The 19,261-nt window shown below is 44.8% G+C and overlaps 1 protein-coding gene across 1 annotated transcript in view; it reads right to left on the bottom strand.

Annotated features, from left to right (window-relative positions):
* Positions 1 to 17,139: 17,139 nt before the first annotated feature.
* BRINP1 (BMP/retinoic acid inducible neural specific 1) overlaps positions 17,140 to 19,261 on the bottom strand; it is a 65,464-nt gene continuing 63,342 nt past the window's right edge. Inside the window, exon 7 of the mRNA XM_073806939.1 lies at positions 17,140 to 18,627. Coding sequence (XP_073663040.1) covers positions 17,487 to 18,627 — 1,141 coding nt within the window. The 3' untranslated portion in view covers positions 17,140 to 17,486. The remainder of the gene's footprint in view (positions 18,628 to 19,261) is intronic.

The raw sequence follows: 19,261 nt of genomic DNA on the forward strand, positions 1-19,261 counted from the left end.
GTACAGATTGAGCACCAGACTGGTCTTTAGTGGAGCATCTGGTTCAAGCCATCATGGTTGGTGAGGGATCTAGATACTGACCATAGTGGCCAAATCATGAGAGGATGTTAGGAATAGTTGGGGAGAAGAGCAAAAAAGAAGCAAATGAAGGTTAGGGAGAAAAAGGGGACTGGATGGGAAGGCAGAACAGGAGTAGATGTTTTTGCATGCAAATAAGGGTGATTGACCCAGAAATAGACCACGCCCTCATTTCTACCTGACTTTATCCTGAACATGCTTCTCTCGGATCCATATTTGCATGACTTTTGAACATGCCCCACTTCCTAAACTGAGACTAAACCCTTTGAAGCAAATACTTAGTCGTTGTATCCCCAGTAAATATGATAGCATCTGACACATAGCTAAGGTTTAATGAATGTTCATTTAATGAACAAATGAAGGAATAAAACTGAGACACAGACCCGTATGTCTCAGAACAGCTTTTTTTGATCCATAAAAGGGGAGAGAGATGAAACAGGTTTCGGAAGTGTTTGATGTAGCCAGGCCTGAATATCTGGCTGCGTTCTGTTGTGACATGGAGCGATTTGAGCTTATGCTTATCTTAAGCATCAGGCTTTGGGAAATAGTCCTGGGTCTGAAGGGAGGGGAGTTGCTTTCCTCAAATAGGTGCTGTTAACTAAGTCCAACAAGGTTACTCAGGGCGTTTTGCATTTTAAACATCTGCAGTACCTTACACCACTAAGACCCTGAGAGCTGGAAAGTCAACAATCAAAAGCACAGTGTTTGCAGTGAAGTCAACGTAAGATGGTGTCAGGAGGATGTGTCCTGCGCTCCAAGACCACTGGGAATTCCAGCTCTGATAGCATCATTTACTTCCTGCAACCTGCAGGACACTTTCTTTCCCTGACTCTGATTCTAGACAGACAGACAGACAGACATTCGTTAACTAGAAGCATGCTGCAGACCACAGGCCACCTCCTCACTCCTCACCGGGAAGTAGAGTGAGGGCTCCAGCAGTTGTGTTTGGAAGAGTGAGTGACCTTTCTTCTCTAGGATCTGCCTACTTGCAAAGTAGTGCACTGGTCTCCTCCCCGATGTAGGGGCGAAAAATTTGCCCCCCCAAAATATGTCCTTGGCATGAGGATTGTTTGCAGCTGGTTATTTTTGAGAAACAGATGACTCAGGAAGTTTTCCTTTTCACATCCCCCTTAACTGCCTAAAAGAATTTATAGAGGGCTTCCCTGGTGGCGCAGTGGTTGAGAGTCCGCCTGCCGATGCAGGGGACACGGGTTCGTGCCCTGGTCCGGGAAGATCCCACATGCCGCGGAGCGGCTGGGCCCATGAGCCATGGCCGCTGAGCCTGCGCATCCGGAGCCTGTGCTCCGCAACGGGAGAGGCCACAACAGTGAGAGGCCCACGTACCGCAAAAAAAAAAAAAAAAAAGAATTTAGATAGGGAGGCTGTACCAGAAAGAGAGCTATTACCAAAGATAACTTCTTTTTATATCAGAAAGATTTCTCTGAATGGCAGGGCAAACATCTGTTTTCTAAACGGTTGTTCTTCCCCTCACCCTGTGAACTGTCTGTCTCTCTTTTGAAGCCCCAGACCCCTATCTCATTCTCCCTAGCTCAGGATGGCATATAAGCCTCAATTGCCTGGTTATTTATGGTTTCGTATTCTTATGGGGTCCTTGGACGTACATGATTAAATCTGTTTTTCTCTCATGAACCTGTCCCATGTTGATTTAATTCTTAGACCAGTAGGAAGAACCTAGAAGGGCAAAGGAAAGCTTTTTTCTCCTCAACACTGATATGCCAGGAGGGAAGTTTTATCTTCAAGGGGAGAGACCTGTAGTTGTCTAGTGCCGTCTATGATTGCGTGGGCATATCTGTAATTCGGGGGTTTATATCGTCATGCACACCTAAACCACATCCTCCAATCTCTCCTTTATCAGTGTGACAGGTGATATTTAGATTTTTAACGCCCTAACCACTCTCACTCTCCACTGGTTTAGAATGCAGGTGACATAGGGTCCTCGAAACATTATCCAGGAAGGCACTTGACCTCAGGGAATCTGAGATTTCTCATGCACACAATGGATATGCCCATGCAGGGGGTCTCCCAGGTGTGATAAGGAATAAAAAAGATGATCAGTAGAAAAGTGGATGGTTGTTTCAGGGTTGCCCAAGATGACCCCAAGCCTCAATGATTCACTAGAAGAACTCACAGGACTCGGAAGCTGTTACACTCACGTTATAGTTTATTACAGCAAAAGGGTGCAGATTAAAATCAGCAAAGGAAATGCGCGTAGAATGAAGTCCAAGAGAATCAAATGCAAGCTTCCAGGTATCTGCTTCCTGTGGAGCTGCAGGGACACTTAATTCTCCCAGCAATGATGTGTGACAGTAGAGGTGAACTGTTGCCACCCAGGGAAGCTCACCTAAGCGCTGGGACCCAGGATTTTCCTGGGACCAGTTATGTAGGCATAATGCAGCGTCCACGTGACCGACCTCAGGTACTCTGACTCCGGGTCCGCAGAGCAAAAACAGAGAAAAGCCCTACATCACATTTGTTAGCACGATCTGTCTGCTCAAACTGGCAGCATGGCCCAAGGCCCCAGGCATATAAAAACACTCTTCTCAGGCAGAATATTCCAAGGACTTAGAGCTCGTCTCTCAGCAGTTGGCCAAGAGCCGGTCCTGAAGACACGTCTTAGAAATTTGCAAGGTTTGAGCAACCCAAGTAGCTAAGTTAAGCCTTTCTTGCATAAAGGTCAATCATAAGGTACTATATTCATCTATAACATTAGGTTTCTTAGTGTAAAGGAAACGTACTGATAAGAATGAGGTCTATATTTCAACTAGAAGATCGCTACACTAAAGAATACTGTGAAAGCTTTCTGATTGGGGAGGGTCCACCTTTTCCTTTTGAGGCAGCTAAGTACAGTACCAAGTATGACAGCAGGTGCTCAAGGTTTGCTAGATGAAAGAAGGAATGAATGATTTCAATAACACGAGCTTGGCTATGAGAGGTGATGTGAATCCAGCTCTTCCAAAGTCCCAAAGCCAAAGACATTTTCTGAGGCTCAATTTCCTCCTCTGTCAAATGAGGAGGGCTATGCCTATCTTTCTTTCAGAGTCTTTTGGAGAATTAGAGATTTGAACAGCTCGATGCCAGGCACATAAGTAATAAAATGGTCCTGCTTCATTGAGGCACAGTCAGAAGTCAAGCCATCCTAGGGAGACCTACTGCTTACCCATAACTTTATCCCTCGTGTGCTGAACTGGCATAAAAACAAAGCAAGGAAAGGTTTAAGTGAGAAGATCATCACTCCAGACCTTTGCTCTGGCAGCCATGAGAAACGTGCCACGATCGGAGCATGAGCATCTTCTCATACAGCAGGATTTCCACTTTCTACACCCAGCGTGATGTTTCTGTTTACGTTGCTTCTTATCAGATGTCTGAAAAGTACATACTACGACTTCAAAAAATATTTATTTTTTAATCAGCTTATTAGGGAGTTCCATGTACAATAAAGCCGTTATATGGCAGCAAATCCCAGCTGCCGTGAAGGGTTCCTTGCAACGTGACAGATTTAGGTCAGTGTCATTAACAAACATCCAGACCGATGTTGCCAGCTTGAGGATCACAGATGTCAAATTCCCCTCGCGGGAGGACAGAGGGAAAGAGGATTCGTCATACTGGATCATGCTGCCCATCCACTGGCCTGTCCCAGGGAGAATCCTGAACCAGATGCTCTGGAAGAAGGATGTTAAATATCTACATAGTCTTTGAGCAGAACACGGGAGTGAAAGTCAAATGTTTTCATTCCTGCCCTGGATTATGGACTAAATGTTTACATCTCCACCCCCACCCAACCCCTCTGACCTCAATACACATCTTGAAACCCTACGTGAAACTCCAGTGTGATGGTATTGAGAGCCGAGGCTTTTGGGAGGTAATCAAGTTTAGATAAGGTCATGAGATGGAGCCCCCAGATGGGATTAGTGTCCTTATAGAAAGAGAAGTCTGGAGCTCTCACTCTCCTTCGTGTGAAAAGACCCAACAAGAAGACAGCCACCTGCAAACCAAGAGCAAGTTCCCACCAGGCACTGAGTCTCTGGCACCTTGATCTTGGACTTCTCAGCCTCCAGAAGTGTAAGAAATAAATGTTTGCTATTTAAGCTGCCCAGTTTAAGATATGCTGTTATAGAAGCCCAAACCGACTAAGACACCTTGTGTCTGCTAATGACTGTGTGACCTTGCCTAGGCCTCTTTAACCTCTCTGGGCCTCTGTCTGTGCATGTCTGAAATAAAGAAAGCAGCACATGGGTAGTCCACAAGTACTGAGCACATACCTGATGCCAGGTGCTGTACTAGGACTAGGGATAAAACAGAGACCAAGATAAATACAGTGTCTTCATAGCTGTTCTGCCAACTTATATATAATGGATATTAGTTTATTTCATTACGTACAGATGTGAGAAATGTTACCTGTTATTTTTCTTTATAAATTATATGTTTCTGAGTTATCATCTACCCGATTAGCAGAATGACCATCACACTCATTCACGAAATTCCCTCCAGCCCTCTCTTGGATGCTGCTTTAATCCTGCACACATATGGCCGGAAAGAAAATGAGGCAGAGGCCTGGTCCTTGATCTCTACTGACCACTAGCTCGCAGCTATGACCTGGAGATGTGTGCAGGAATCCTGCACGCTTCTTCTGCAGAGAGCATGCTGGGGTCACTCATGGTACAGTCTCATGCCTCGGGGTCTTCACAAGGCAACCTGGATACTTCCCTCAAGGCCACACACCAGGTGTCCATTCTCCAAGGCATTCAGGCCAGCAGGTGCATCAAAGGTCCTCCTCCCCATGGGGAAGAAAGGTATAGTCTCATTCTCAGAAAGTCCAAGCTACCACGCCATCTCCCAAAGAACCTGTTCTGTCTTCTGATTCAAGTACCTGTCTCTCTCCACCTACTCCACAGTGACTACAGCCTCATTCTTTGATGGACCACCGTATTAGTCTGCTCAGGCCACCAGAACTAAATATCACAGACCAGGTAGCTTAAACCACAGACATTTATTTTCTCACAGTTCTGGAGGCTAGAAATCCAAGATCAAGGGGTCGGCAGATTTGGTTTCCTCTGAGGCCTCTCTCCTTGGCGTACGGAAGGCCACTTCTCCCTGTGTTCTCACAAGGTCTTTCTTTGCATGCACACATCACTGGTGCCTTTTTGTGCGCCCAGATGTTTCCTTTTTATAGAGACACCAGTCAGATTGGATGAGGCCCACCCTAACAGCCTCATTTTAACTGAATCACCTCTTTATTTCCAAATACATTCATATCCTGAGGTGCTGAGGTTTAGGTCGTCAACATATGAATTTGGGGGGACATAATTCAGCATGTAACAGCCATCAACACTATCAACTGCTCCACAAGATGCCATTCTTGGACTGCGATGAGAGTGGTCCCCACGCAGCTGTGCAAAGCAACCGGTCTACTGACCTCCCCAGAGGGCGTCTTCTGCAGGATCGTCTCTGAAACCAAAGGAGCTGCTGGCCTTTCCCAGGGGTTCAGAACTGTCTTGAAGGACAAAAGCTGCATTTTGTGGGTGGTACGTGTGAATTCTCAAAAGGACAGATGGATGGTGACTTCTGTTCTTTTGGATGGTCCCATATTCAAGAAAACAAGACACAGTTAATCTCTTAATCAGGACATTCTGCTTCATTAATGATAATAATTAATAATAATAGCTAATACTTATCTTGTGTTTGCTATATACCTGGTGCTTTATACACATAAGCTCCTTTAATCCGCCAATCTTAGGAATCATCGTAAGGATCAAAAACAGAAATGTCAGCAGATAATGCACTTTCAGAGGAAGGATAGAGAGGAATACATATTTATTTTGCTCCTACTATGTGCAAGGTGCTATTTTGGGTATTTTATCTCCATAGTCTTTTTTAATCCTCATAGCAGCCCTATAGGTGGGTGTTAATATCTTCATGTACGGATGATGAAACCAGCCTGAGAGAGATGAACTAACTTGCCACACCGCTAAGTCTTGGCCTGGACCAGGGTTCACTCTCAAGGGAAGTTGACTCCAGAGTTTGTGCCCTTAAGCGCTATTCTAAAGAGGCAGGTGGGTCAGATGAATTTCTTGCGTCATCACTAAGGCTGACCAGAACTTTATATGAGACAAGTTCTCGGAGTGGATCAGTTCCTGGGCAAGTAGTTGGTTCAGACACAGCTGCTGCAGGCTATGGGATGATGACTATTTAGTTGAACTTTACCTGGTAGCAGTGGGATGAAGAAAACAAAAGTGAGTGATAGAGAGTCCAACCAAACAGCATCAGGTCGGCCATAATGACATGAGGAGTGGCAGGAGGGCAAGCCCTGTGGCTGAGAGTCAAGACAGGCAAATCAAAAGGGGGGGCAGGGAAACAGATGATACGTGAATTCAGGTTCAAGAGCAAGACTCTGTGCATTAAGGAAGGGGTGGTGATGTATCCCCTGCCTCCCCACCTCCCCACCCCCAGATAATGCAGCCTCTCCTTTCTTCAGGGACGGGGAAACTACGCAGAGGATCAAACCAGGAGTTCAAGAGACTAGACCGGGGGCCCAGGTACTGGGTTACAAGCATAAAGTGGGATAGCCGGAGGGCTGACGGGCTGCTAGTGCACTTGATCACATGTCATGCTTGAAATTCTGCAAGCGCTGCTAGTTGCTCTTAGGATAAGGTCCAGAATCCTCCTATGGGTTGCAAGACCCTTCATCACATGACTATATAATACTTTTACCTTCTGCTACTCCTTCGCACCCCCATCCCCAATTCATTCCCCTCTGCTCTCTCTTCTTTCCCTCCCTCTCCCCTTTTCTCTCTCTCATCTCCAGCTGAACTGGACCATTGCATGTACTGCCACTCCACATGGAACAAATTTCCCTTCCTTTTTGTTCAACTCTTACTTATCATTCAAGACTCTCATTAAACATCAGATCTTCTGGTGCTTTCCACGACTTTCCCCCCCTTCCCTGTCCGATCTAGGCTAGGGGTTCATGTTGTAGACTCCCACAGCATCTTATACTTCCCACTCCTTAACACGTATCACACTTCAAAATGAATGTCTATCTTTCACTCTGAACTGCAAACTTCAGGAAATATTTGTTGAATGAATGAATATAGAGTTGAACTCTGACACCTTCAATCTCGACTGACTAAGAACAGTATTCTCTCCAGATCTGACTTCGAGACTGAACTTGTAGGTGGTAATAAATGGCTGCAGCTGTAGGGAGAGGTGGCCCACATGAGCCGGGAACCTCGCATGTCCTGCTGGCCACAGTTGCCACATCGACATGCAGTGAAGCTGACTCACCAAGTCCTTGGCTCGGCAAATCTTTCTTAGCACATTGTTTCTGCAGTATTTGGAAGAAATTTTTTAAAATATTCGCTCTGTATTTTTTCCACTAATTTAGACTCTTTTCCCCTTTGCCAGCCTTCTGTCCAACCGAACCTCCCAGAAAACTCTCCTCCCGGGTGCTTCCAATTCGCACGTGTCCCTTGTGCTATAGGCGGGATTTTAAGCAAAAGTTTGGTCCTGGGCTTCCCTGGTGGCGCAGTGGTTGAGAGTCCGCCTGCCGATGCAGGGGACGCGGGTTCGTGCCCCGGTCTGGGAAGATCCCACATGCCGCGGAGCGGCTGGGCCCGTGAGCCATGGCCGCTGAGCCTGCGCGTTTGGAGCCTGTGCTCCGCGGGAGAGGTCACAACAGTGAGAGGCCCGCATACCGCAAAAAAAAAAAAAAGAAAGTTTGGTCCTTTTCAGGATGGCAGTAGCAGCCCTTAATGTACCAGCACAGAGCTCTCTCTGCTGTTCCTGGCTGGGTTGCTAAGCAACATCCCTGCTTGCTTGGAAATGGGGTGAGGCTGTACCAAGCTTTGTCAGAGAGGACTCTGGGAACAGTCACCACTCTTCTTCATCACTTCTCTTACAAACTCAGTCTTTCATTCTCTTTTTCCCCGATTCCATTTTTATCATTGAAAAATGATGTCTTCTTCCATTCTGCCCTCCCCCTGTGTGAACTGTTGGAAGCTGGGAATTTGTCTACCTCTTGCGCTTAGTTTCTGTGCTATAGCTGATAGCCAGGGAGCCACATACTCAACAGGGGAAGCCAAAGGGCATAATGGGGTCATGACTTCAAGCTCCAGTCTCGATGCATGCCTTGCCCAAAGGAATTATGAAAGCTAACTTTTACTGAGTGCTTCCCATGTACCAAGGGAGTTCTAGGCAGGCCCTTACCTGCACTAGAGGGTGTAAATCTGTAAAGGGTGTAATGGGTGTAATGTAAAGGGTGGAAATCTGCCAAGAGAAGCATCCTCATGGCAACGGATCAACTGGGAGTTTTTATTCTCCCCAAGCGACAGATGAAGAAACTCCACAGAGGTTAAGTAACTGTCCAAGGTCACAGAGTTTATAAGAATTGAACCTCTTCAGGCCCCAGATCCCACGCTGCTAACCATTCCATCTCACTGTTTAATTTTGTGCTAAAAAAGTAAATGGTGAAACTGCACTCAAGTTACCAACCTTTTTGGTGCCTAAATTCCTCACCTGCATGATGTCGATAATAACTCTCTCCTCGGCATTTATGAGGATTGGATTAGATACATGCTAAGTACCCAGGGCATCATAGAGGAGCAGTCAACATTACATGCCTTCTTTCCCTCTTCTGTGAATGTATGCTGAATCCCATTTCCTAAGACCTGATTGACCTTACAAGGTTAGAAGGTGAAATAGGCATTTATATTCCCCTTTCCATAGACATTGCTTGAAAAAGCACATGTAGAAGTAATTTTTTGGTAAACATCTAAAATTCTTTTTTTTTTTGTTTTTTGCGGTACACGGGCCTCTCACTGTTGTGGCCCCTCCCGTTGCGGAGCACAGGCTCCGGACGCGCAGGCTCAGCGGCCATGGCTCACGGGCCCAGCCGCTCTGCGGCACGTGGGATCTTCCCGGACCGGGGCACGAACCCGTGTCCCCTGCATCAGCAGGCGGACTCTCAACCACTGCGCCACCAGGGAAGCCCAACATCTAAAATTCTTTAATCACAATATAGTTTATTCATTCTGCCTTTCTGTCTTTGTGTCACTGTGAGAGAAAGAAAAATTGGTTTGCATGTTATGGTCAAGAACAACAATTCTGGGACTTCTAGGATAGGCGAGATACAAATAGCTTGAGAAAGTGGGGTGACAGCAGGAAGCTGAATGAGGAACAAGGAAGATATCTTTACACACCCCCACCCACTGTCTACAGAAGTCATTCTCCATCCTCCCCAATTATCCCAAAGATCCCATCCAGCTCTGGGGGGGGATGGGCCAGGGATAGATTTCAGGAGCCTTGGATCAGACTGGTTCCAGCCCATGTTGAAATGTAGGAATAGGCCCAGCTGGAGATCAAAGGCCTCCTCTTTGTATGCTAGGCATGGAGAACAGACTATGGCGTTCATCTCCCGCTCACCACCTGCATACTTCACTCCCTCAGCACTGCTTTCCCAGAGAAGAGCAATGCACAAATCAATAGCACTTTGCCCAAAGAGATGGTGGACCTACCTGGAGCCAGCAGGCTTCCCTGAGGTGTCTGAGCAGGACTATGAAATGTATCTGGGCTCTGTGCCAGGTCCTGCTCCTCCGGATGGAAAATCTGTCCTAGACAGCCCGTTCCTCCTGGGTCCCTGCTGAAGCTCTGACTCCAGGAGTCAGTGCATTTAAAGCTATCTGGGTACCCTTGGCTCTGGCTCACAGAGGAATTGAATGGTTCTGTAATAAAACAGTGGTGCCAGATGCCTCTTAAGGTCTGGATTATGCTTATAAATAACTTTGTTAGGCCACGTATTTTCACTAATTGGGGAAATCGTGCAGCATACGTAAGAGACCTATTTTTGGAGACTGGCAAATCATAATTCCATCACTAGCTGTGTGACCACAGACAAGTTATTTCATCTTTCTAAGACTCAGTTTCTTCATGTGTAAGCTGAACTGATAATTCGACCCCCCCTCATTGGGTTGCAGTGAAGTTAAATGAGTAACTCGCATCAAATTGTTACTGTGGTGTTTGGCTTGTAAAATGAGCCCAACTGATGTTAGCTAGTATTATGAAGAATATTATTTTGCGTATCTGTCTATCTAAAGTATATTTTTATTTATGTCACCTGTTTAACAGATAGGCATCCTATATGCCAGCCACAGTTTTAGGCTCTCAAACATATGTAATTCTCATAACCAACCATGTTAGAGAGAACCTGTTAAGAACCTCATTTTCACAGGAGAAGAAATTGAAGCACAGAGAGGTTAAACATCTCAGTCAAGCAGCACAGGTAGTTAAGTGGATGAGCTCTACTTTCTCTTGTCTCCAGGCTGTACTCTTAGCTACAGCCCTAAGCTGCTAGTTATTTTCTCATGTCAGGAATAATGTTGACTATAATGGTTAAATCACTCACCTGGAAGTTGGGGGATCTGAGTTTTAATCCGAGTTCTAATCCAAGGTGTCTAATAATTCAGGAAAACCCAGCTCCTGGGTCCAGGCTTTTAAGCACAGCATCCTTTTGCACACTAACAAAATGCTAAGTGATGTTATTATTAATTTAAATTATACATTATGCAATTACCACCATATAATTAACGATCCCTTGGCAGCGTTTGTAATCACCCTCTAATTTGTAAGAACGTTACAGTTTCCTCACTGATGCAAGCCTGTGGCAGAGTCACACCAATCTTGGGTCCCTGGTTAAGGTTTGCAGGGATCACTTGACAGGGAGAGCACAGCCATCCCCGGTGACATCAATAGGAAAATTTATACCAGTAGCTTGGGAATCCCTTCTTTCCCTTATCAATCAGCTTGGAAGCTTTTATTTAAAACTTTTGTCAAAGCCGTTTTCTTCTTGGCATAAATGGCTCCATGTAGAAGTTTTATGGAGACTGTGAAATCTTGACTGTGGACAGGCTCCTTGTTCATTCTTAGGATTCTTAGGGAAATATTGGCCCTGGGGTGGAGCCAGTGCAGTTCCGGTTGTGGACACTTACCAAGCAAGGAAGTTTGGGAGTGGAGGTCAGATACTCAAATGAAAGTCAACTTGTGACTCATGAAGCTCATTTGTTTATTCCAAGCTATTTAATGGAGGTTTTCACTTAAACTGATTTCACACTGTTATAGAGTAAATATCTGTGTCCTAATATTGATACATTGAAATCCTAAACCCTCAAGGTGCTGGTATTAGGAGGTAGGGAGGTGATTAGGTCATGAGGGTGAAACCCTCATTAGTGGGATTTGTGCCTTTATAAAAGAGACCCCCGGAGAGCTCTCTTGCCCCTACTGCCACGTGAGGACACAGTAGGGACACAGCCCTTTATGACCAGGAAGTGGATCCTCACCAGACAGTAAACGTGCAGGTGCGTTAGATCTTGGAATCCCCAGCCTCCAGAATGTAAGAAATAAATGTTTGCTATCTGAGCCACTCCATCTATGGTATTGTTGGAATAGACTGAATTGAGTAGGACAAACCCTCTCTCTTTCAAACTTCATGTACTATTGTACCAGGCTCAGTGAACCAGACTCTCTCTCCACTGATGATGCAGTACTTACCAATGCATGCCTGCTCATCCTGTAACCAAGCTCATTACTTTCTGGTTTAGAGACCTCTTCCTTTTAGTTAGTGCTTATACAGAATGTATCTACTTCATACATTTGGGATTTTGTATATTTTGGGTTTTATTAACGTGACCATAACTGTCATTTCCATTAAGGTGTTTACCTGTATGTTACTTTTTTTTTTTTTTTTTTTTTTTTTTTTTTTGCGGTACACGGGCTTCTCACTGTTGCGGCCTCTCCCGTTGCGGAGCATGGGCTCCGGACGCGCAGGCTCAGCGGCCATGGCTCACGGGCCCAGCTGCTCCGCGGCACGTGGGATCTTCCCAGACCGGGGCACGAACCCGTGTCCCCTGCATCGGCAGGCGGACTCTCAACTACTGCGCCACCAGGGAAGCCCTACCTGTATGTTTAAAACTGCCTTCCCTAAGGGCAGGATTCAGCTATCTGAACTACATTACCTTGATATGAGATTCTAGGCCAAAATATGCTTGAGATAGGGTAAAGGGAACTGAACCCACGCTCAGTGTTCAAGACTTTTAGGACAACTTTGGGTGCAACTCCTCATCTTTGAAAGCTGAAGTGTTAAATTTCGTAAAATAAAGGTCTAGGCGAGACCAGAGGCACTTACTGAAGGTTTGTAGTATTCTAGAATGTTCAAGAAAGATCATTAAGGGATCTGTGAAATATTATTCAAAAGTGTATGTGAAGTCTCCATAAAACAGTCTCTGTAAAACTTCTACATGGAGCCATTTATGCCAAGAAGAAAATGGCTTTGACAAAAGTTTTAAATAAAAGCTTCTGACCACATTTTTATTGGGAAAGAGTCCAGAGCCTTCACGTTTCTCAAAAAGATCCGCAGTTCCCCCAAAAGTAACTATGACTTTTGAGTTGATTTCCTCCCCATTGGTTCCAAACTGTCCCATCCCATTCCCTGCATCTGTCTTGATCTGTGAGTTATTGGGAGGAAAGGGGGTTCCAAGCCAGTCAGAGAATGTACCATATGCCTTGATGCTGAATGCTTACCATTAGATCCAATACTGAAAAGTGAGGGATGACCTTCCACTTGTAACTTCAGGCCCTGATAATGATTTGGAAACACAGGGATATTGAGAAAGGAGAGTTCATTCAGGTAACCTCTTCCGTCTGTAGGTTCTCAGGTTGGCAGAGCTGGAGCCACTGGTATTACTCTGTTCTTAGGAAGAGAGTACTCTCCGCTCAGCCTGAGCTCATTATAACCAACCAAAGATTTGCATTGATCTTCAATTGGAAAAATGCCTATATAGAAGATTTTGGTGACATAGAAAAGAAAGATAGAGGAGAGAGAGAGGATATTTGCATATGAGTTTCTGTACATTATTAGCTTATTAGTTTAAATGTCATGGAACTGATTCTTGGTTAGGAGGTTGGACTGGACAGTCTTTTACTTGGAGGTAGTGAAAAGACAACTGTAATCATGATCAGTGTTCAAGACTTGTAGAATAACTTCGAGTATAACTCTTCATCTCTGAAAGTTGAAGTTTTACAGATTCTTAATGACCCCTTTAGCCTAAAGAGTCTATGGTTCTATGTGTCCACTCTTCTCTCCACTTTCCCTACTGAATTGACCATCTTTAATCCTAATAATGTGTTTTGCCTTAAAGTCCACTTTGCTATTAACAGTACTACATCAGCTTCCTTTTAGCTAATATTTGTCTAGGATACCTTTACGCATCTTCTTATTTTCAAACATTTTTCCCATTACTTTTTTTTTTTTTTTTTTTTTTTTTTTTTGCGGTACACGGGCCTCTCACTGTTGTGGCCTCTCCCGTTGAGGAGCACAGGCTCCGGACGCACAGGCTCAGCGGCCATGGCTCACGGGCCCAGCCGCTCCGTGGCATGCGGGATCCGCCTGGACCGGGGCACGAACCCGCGTCCCCTGCATTGGCAGGTGGACTCTCAACCACTGCACCACCAGGGAAGCCCTTTTCCCATTACTTTTAAAAGTTATAACTTGTAGTCTGACCACCTCTGTCTCTTTACTGGCAAGTTTTGTCCAAGTACATTTATTGTGATTATTTGTGTGGCAAGTTTTGTTATTATGTCTGTTTATGTATTCAGCTATTTTAATGATTCTTTTGTTTCTCCTTTTCTGCCTTCTTTTTAATTAAAAAACTTTCCCCCTATTAATTTCAACGTTACACATTCTCCATCTATTATTTTAGGGGTTAATTGCTTCTCATGCTTTGACTCTCTGATAGCTTCCCCCAATCATTTATCACCATCTAGTGGATACATATTATTCTTCTCACTTTCTTTCCACAAACAGAGAATAGGAGAAAATGTTTGTCATTGAGATAAGTTTATCAACATAGACAACCCAATAAGATACTCTACATTTAAAATATATCCTTGGAATCGGATAATCCCAAAGCCTCTTTCCCTCTTTTGTGTCAATTTGTTTTACTTCCTAATCTTTCTTCCACTTTGTGACATGTAGTGCCTGTGCAGCTATGATTTTAATCAATGAAGGGAGACTTTGCTGTTAGTGTGAAGTCTTCTTGTCCTCCTCTTTGAAGGGGGCAGATATGCCAGGGTCCAGAATTTTCCAGTGATTTTATTTGATAGCTAATTAATGGCCTTCTGTGGTTTCCATGGCAATGCCATGCTTTGCTGCCAGGCTTATCCAAATGGGTACTCTGTTCACTCTTTTACCTTAGCATCAGCCTGTTAATCAGACACCATAGGTCCTTGGTTGCTGCATCAAACTGGTAAACACTAACTGAATTAAAATCTCACTTGAGGGCTTCAGGCTTCTCTTCCTCCCAGCTGGAGGGGAACCTTGTTAGCTCAGAGCGGGACCCAAGCAAGAGATACTTGGAAATCCACATAACTTTGTGTCCTTTTATAGAAAGTATTTTCACTTCACCTTTGAACAGATATTTCAATGTCTGAATCTCTGAATCTCTGTGTCCTTGAAAATTTATATATTTCCCTGATCTTTCCAATCATTTGATATTGCTGTATTCTCTTTGTAATATAAAGTGATGTAATTACTGTTGTTACGGTAATGGGAAGAAACCTTTCTTGCACACACACAAGCACACACACACACACAGTTGGTGAAGTCTGGGGAAGAACTCGGGTTGAATGCTGTAACTGAACTCAGATGAGGATTAGGTAGCACAGTGCATATGAAGATTGTCCTGTTACCTGTAAAGGGCTGTGTAAATATAAGGGGTTATTACGTTACGCGTATTTGGAACTTCTTGGAAGGTAGAGATGAAACAGAAAGGAAGAGAGACAATTGAATTCATTCTTTAGGTTATAAGGCTTATGGATGGTTATTTCAACTTCTCATTAGAGTCGAAATCCTCACTTTCCTTGGAAGGATTATCATTTAAAAGGATACCCTTTGACACTATTATTTTTACTATTTTAACTGACCCTCAAGTACCCATACATATTTATTCCTTTGTGCTTTCGCATTCTCTGTTCCTTTGGCCCTTCTGCTCCTTGTTATTCGCCCAAGTCCTGTTCATTTTCAACACTCAGGATGAACATGTCCATATAAAGCCCGTACCAACTGCATGAACAGAATTCATAACTTCTTCACGTCTCCTCCCTCCCTGTGTGTGACCCCACAATAGCACTCATCATAGTGCACTGTAATTACTGTTTACTTTTTAATTGGTTCATATGTCTCTTTCCTTAATGTGTGAATGGCACAGAAGCATGGACCATTTCCTTCCAAATCTCATTTTTCTGGCATGCCTCATTCATCTACTAGGTGTTGAAGACACGTTTAATAATTGACTGACTTTCTGCAAAATCTTGTGCTTGATAAATAGCTGCTATGTGACCTCTGGCATGAAGAATTTCCAACCTAAATGAACACCGAATCCTCTCAAAATCTGAGGTCAAACAACTATGTTGGTGTGAAGTGCACATTAAGTGTTAAAGTTCGTATCAAAATATATGCTAATTCATACTAAAAACTGGAACATTACATTTGGAATTTCACTATGCAAAACACAGGATAGATCTTCCCCTCCACTCCCCCCTGCGCACTCACACTGAAATAAGCTAGATAATTCTTTACTTCTTCTGCACTGAAGCCCTCTCCTTTCATCTTAAAATAAACTATAAGGGGGCAGGTATTCTCCTTGAGTCATATTATTACAGACTCTGGTGACCCCTGAGATAGTTTTTGTATTTTATCTACAAAAGCATTGACATGAGGAAGAAATGCACATTCTAGGACTGGAACCAGTGAATGGAAGGTACACAGAAGCTGGTAAAGGTACAGAGAACCATCTAATAATTAGCTCTATTTTATAACACAAGCTGGAATGAGCACTATTGCTCTCCCCCAGTGAAAGGGGAATCCAAGGAACGTGGAAGATAGATCTAATGAGCTTCCTGTTCCTGGAATGGTCCAGTTAGCAAACAAGGGTATCTCCCAAAGACAGACAGTAAAGAGATTTGCACTGGGCAGACGTCGAGACCAGAAGAGTCCTATTTTCTCTCCCAACCCTGAAGTGTGTGGTCCTGTTTCTCTGCCAATTTGGAAATGAAGATTCGAAGCACCTCTAGCTAGTACCACCCTAGCAAAAAGATAAATGCAGAGTTCCTGGAGAACTGGTAAGAAATGGTATTTGCCCAAATCCTCTACAGAAGTGCTTTGAGTTTTCTTTCTTGCATCTCTCCTTTCAGTTTAAACCCCACGTCCCAGACAAGGCTTCTCAGTTTTCAGCGATGCCCAAGAAGTGGCAGTGTTAGTGTATTTGTGTGTCTGTGTGTATGTGTGTGTATTGAGTTAAAGGTCCTTTTTTTAGATACCTACCTGGGGAAGTCAGCCTGGCAGACCAATGCAATATCAAAACCTACCCTATTTTATTTTGGTTATTGATTTTTCGTCAAACTAAAGTTTAATATGAAAAGCATTTCTAGGAAATCTGACATCATTTCTTTTTGGAGATGGTAGGTAAAAGGGGTTTCTTGATTAAAGAAAAAGAACTATCACAACAACCTGAGACTGAGAAACCCTCATCCCTTGGCAGTTTAGTCGGAGTAAACACACAAGTGGCCAGCATGATTTAGACGGAGTCAGAAGGCAGGGCTCAAATCGCTATTCAGGCAGTAACCATGTGTAGCCAAGGGCTGCCATTTCTCTCTGAGGCTATTTCCCAAACTGAATCAAGGAGGTCACTAAGCTGATATCCAAGGTTCCTTACTGTTTTGAACACCCTGTGATTATGTGAATGCCTCTCTCCCCCAGTCCCACCTATTGCCCAGCTTCGATTAGCTTCAGTTTATGCAGCGTGAAAGAAGCTATCTGGGTGAGACAGAATTGTCATTGCATCCCCACCCTTCTGTGCAAATGAATCAAAAGAACCACAAGGAATTAAGGATAAAGAGGAAAGAAATCATAACCGAAGAAATATCTTCTTTATCTATGTCCATTTCCTCCCACAAGGAAAAATGGCAGTGTCGGTTGTACATTACATATATCTTTCTTTTTAGTGTTTAATCTTAGCACCTGCACAGCAGAGATCTTTACAATTCATTGCATATGCTCTCTCTCATCTCCCCCCTCAATACAGCACCTGAGGCCTAAGAAGCAACTCCCTCCAAGCCCCTCCCAAGGCTGAGACCCTTCTTCACGACAGAGTATAGAAATAACAAACATGCCCAACGGTTTTATACAGTTGCTAGAATGTTTTCGTTTCCAACGAATGAAGATTTTTCCTCCTTTCCTTTGAATATTAATTAATTACATTTTACAAATTTGTGTTTGTTTTGCTTTGCTTGGTTCTGTTCTGTTTGTACAACAAAAGGGAACGTCCTGTGGCAAAGAGTCCAGGTTAACAGAGCTTGGCTGTCATCTGGTCTGACTGTTTGAGGATCTCGGTGTTGTAGAGGTCCAGCGCGTGGTTCACCCTGATGATCTCGCTGTTGGTCAGTTTCAGGCGGTGTTTCAGCATACACGAGAACAAGTCCAGCTGGGGCTTCCCCGGGGCCACAGGGGGGGCCAGGCGATTGATTCGGTCCCGAATATCTAACAAGAGGAGCATCACAGACGAAGAGGAGTAGAACTGGCCGCCCTGCGTGTAGGACTGGTTGACCTGCTGCACGGCGCTGCGGAGGAGGTCGGCGTTGAACCTCAGGCTGTACCCGAACACCTGCACATCCGAGATCTTGATGTAGAACTGCCTCTTGGAGGGATCGGACAGGTCCACAGGGCCCTGGCCAGTCTCATTCCGTAGGAGGGTAGGTAGCCGAGTCCGACTACGTAGGTAGATGTGGACCGTCTCAAAAAACGTTTTCCACCGATTGCCCAGCAGGAGGGTCCAGTTGTAGCACTGGCTGTTCTGGAGACGGATCTTCTCCCAGCGCGGGTAGCCGAACTCCCCGAAGGGCATGTTCCAGCCCTCCGAGTGGCTCCCGCTGAAGGGGTTGATGTAGACGAAGAACATGGGGTCCAGGCTGCTGTTGCGCATCTGGCAGATGCGCATGGACATGCCGATCACCATGTGGATGAAGTCCATGCGGTTCTTGTTGCTCTTGAGAGTGAGGGACATGCGCTTGCGCCACCGGGGGTCAAAGAAGGTGTCGAGACGGATCTCGTTGCTGATGAAGGTGGTGTGGACGTAGAGGCGCGAGTCCATCTTCTGCAACAGGTACTTTAGCTCCAGGTCCTGGAAGTCCAGGTCGGTCTCGAAGCTGATGAACTGCTCGCTCCGCTCCGAGTCCACGTTCTGTGGTTCGCAGCGGCCTCGATACAGCTTGTAGCCCTTGTTGCAGGAGCCGCAGAGCGAGATGTTGGCCAGGCTGCACATGGCACAGCTGTTGTTCCCTCCGATGATGCAGGGGATGGGGCGCTGGCACAGCGTGGTGCTGCCGTGGCACACGCAGCTCCTCTGGCTCTCCAGGAAGGTTCCCCAAAACCCGTTCTCATTGCAGTAGAGAAGCGACTGGACCCTTGCAAGCCACTGCTGAATTGTCCTGAGGGGTAGAGGTGAGATGGAGAATGTTAACCATCATGGGTGGGCTTGTGGTTGTCCAGCTAGTAATGCAAAGTGGGGCTATGCTTATCCAACTGCTAATGCAAAGTGGAGCTGCCCAAAGAATGAAAGGACTGGGTAGAACAGTTATCATAGGAAGGGCACCTATGATAGTACTACAAGAACTACACTGTAGTTCCTGGTAGTGCCACAGAGCAGCTACTCGACCTTGTACTCTACCCTTCTAATGTTCAGTGTCCTCATCTGTAAAGGGAAGGGGTTGGAGTGAATGTTCTTTGAAGCCCTTGCAGCTCTATAATTGTATTACTCATTCGTCCCGCAGAAGTTTGATTCAGAAAATTAAAGCATATGAACTCAAAAACCCCTGCCGGATGACAACAGATTGTAAAAGACCGGCAATAAGAAGAATTTAGGGGTTAATGCTTTTAACCTGCGCCAGGTGTTTCAACCCTCTTCACAGATTCCTCCCATGAGGTTATATAACATCCAAAAACTTCAACAAAAACAAATTATATTTTATATTACTCTGGAGATCAGGAAGTGCTTCCATATTTATGGTCTTATGTGATCCTCCTAGTAGCTTTTCAGAACAGGTAAGAAAGATGTTATTTCCC

This window comes from Tursiops truncatus, chromosome 6, assembly GCF_011762595.2.
Source record: "Tursiops truncatus isolate mTurTru1 chromosome 6, mTurTru1.mat.Y, whole genome shotgun sequence".
NCBI classification, from domain to species: domain Eukaryota; kingdom Metazoa; phylum Chordata; class Mammalia; order Artiodactyla; family Delphinidae; genus Tursiops; species Tursiops truncatus.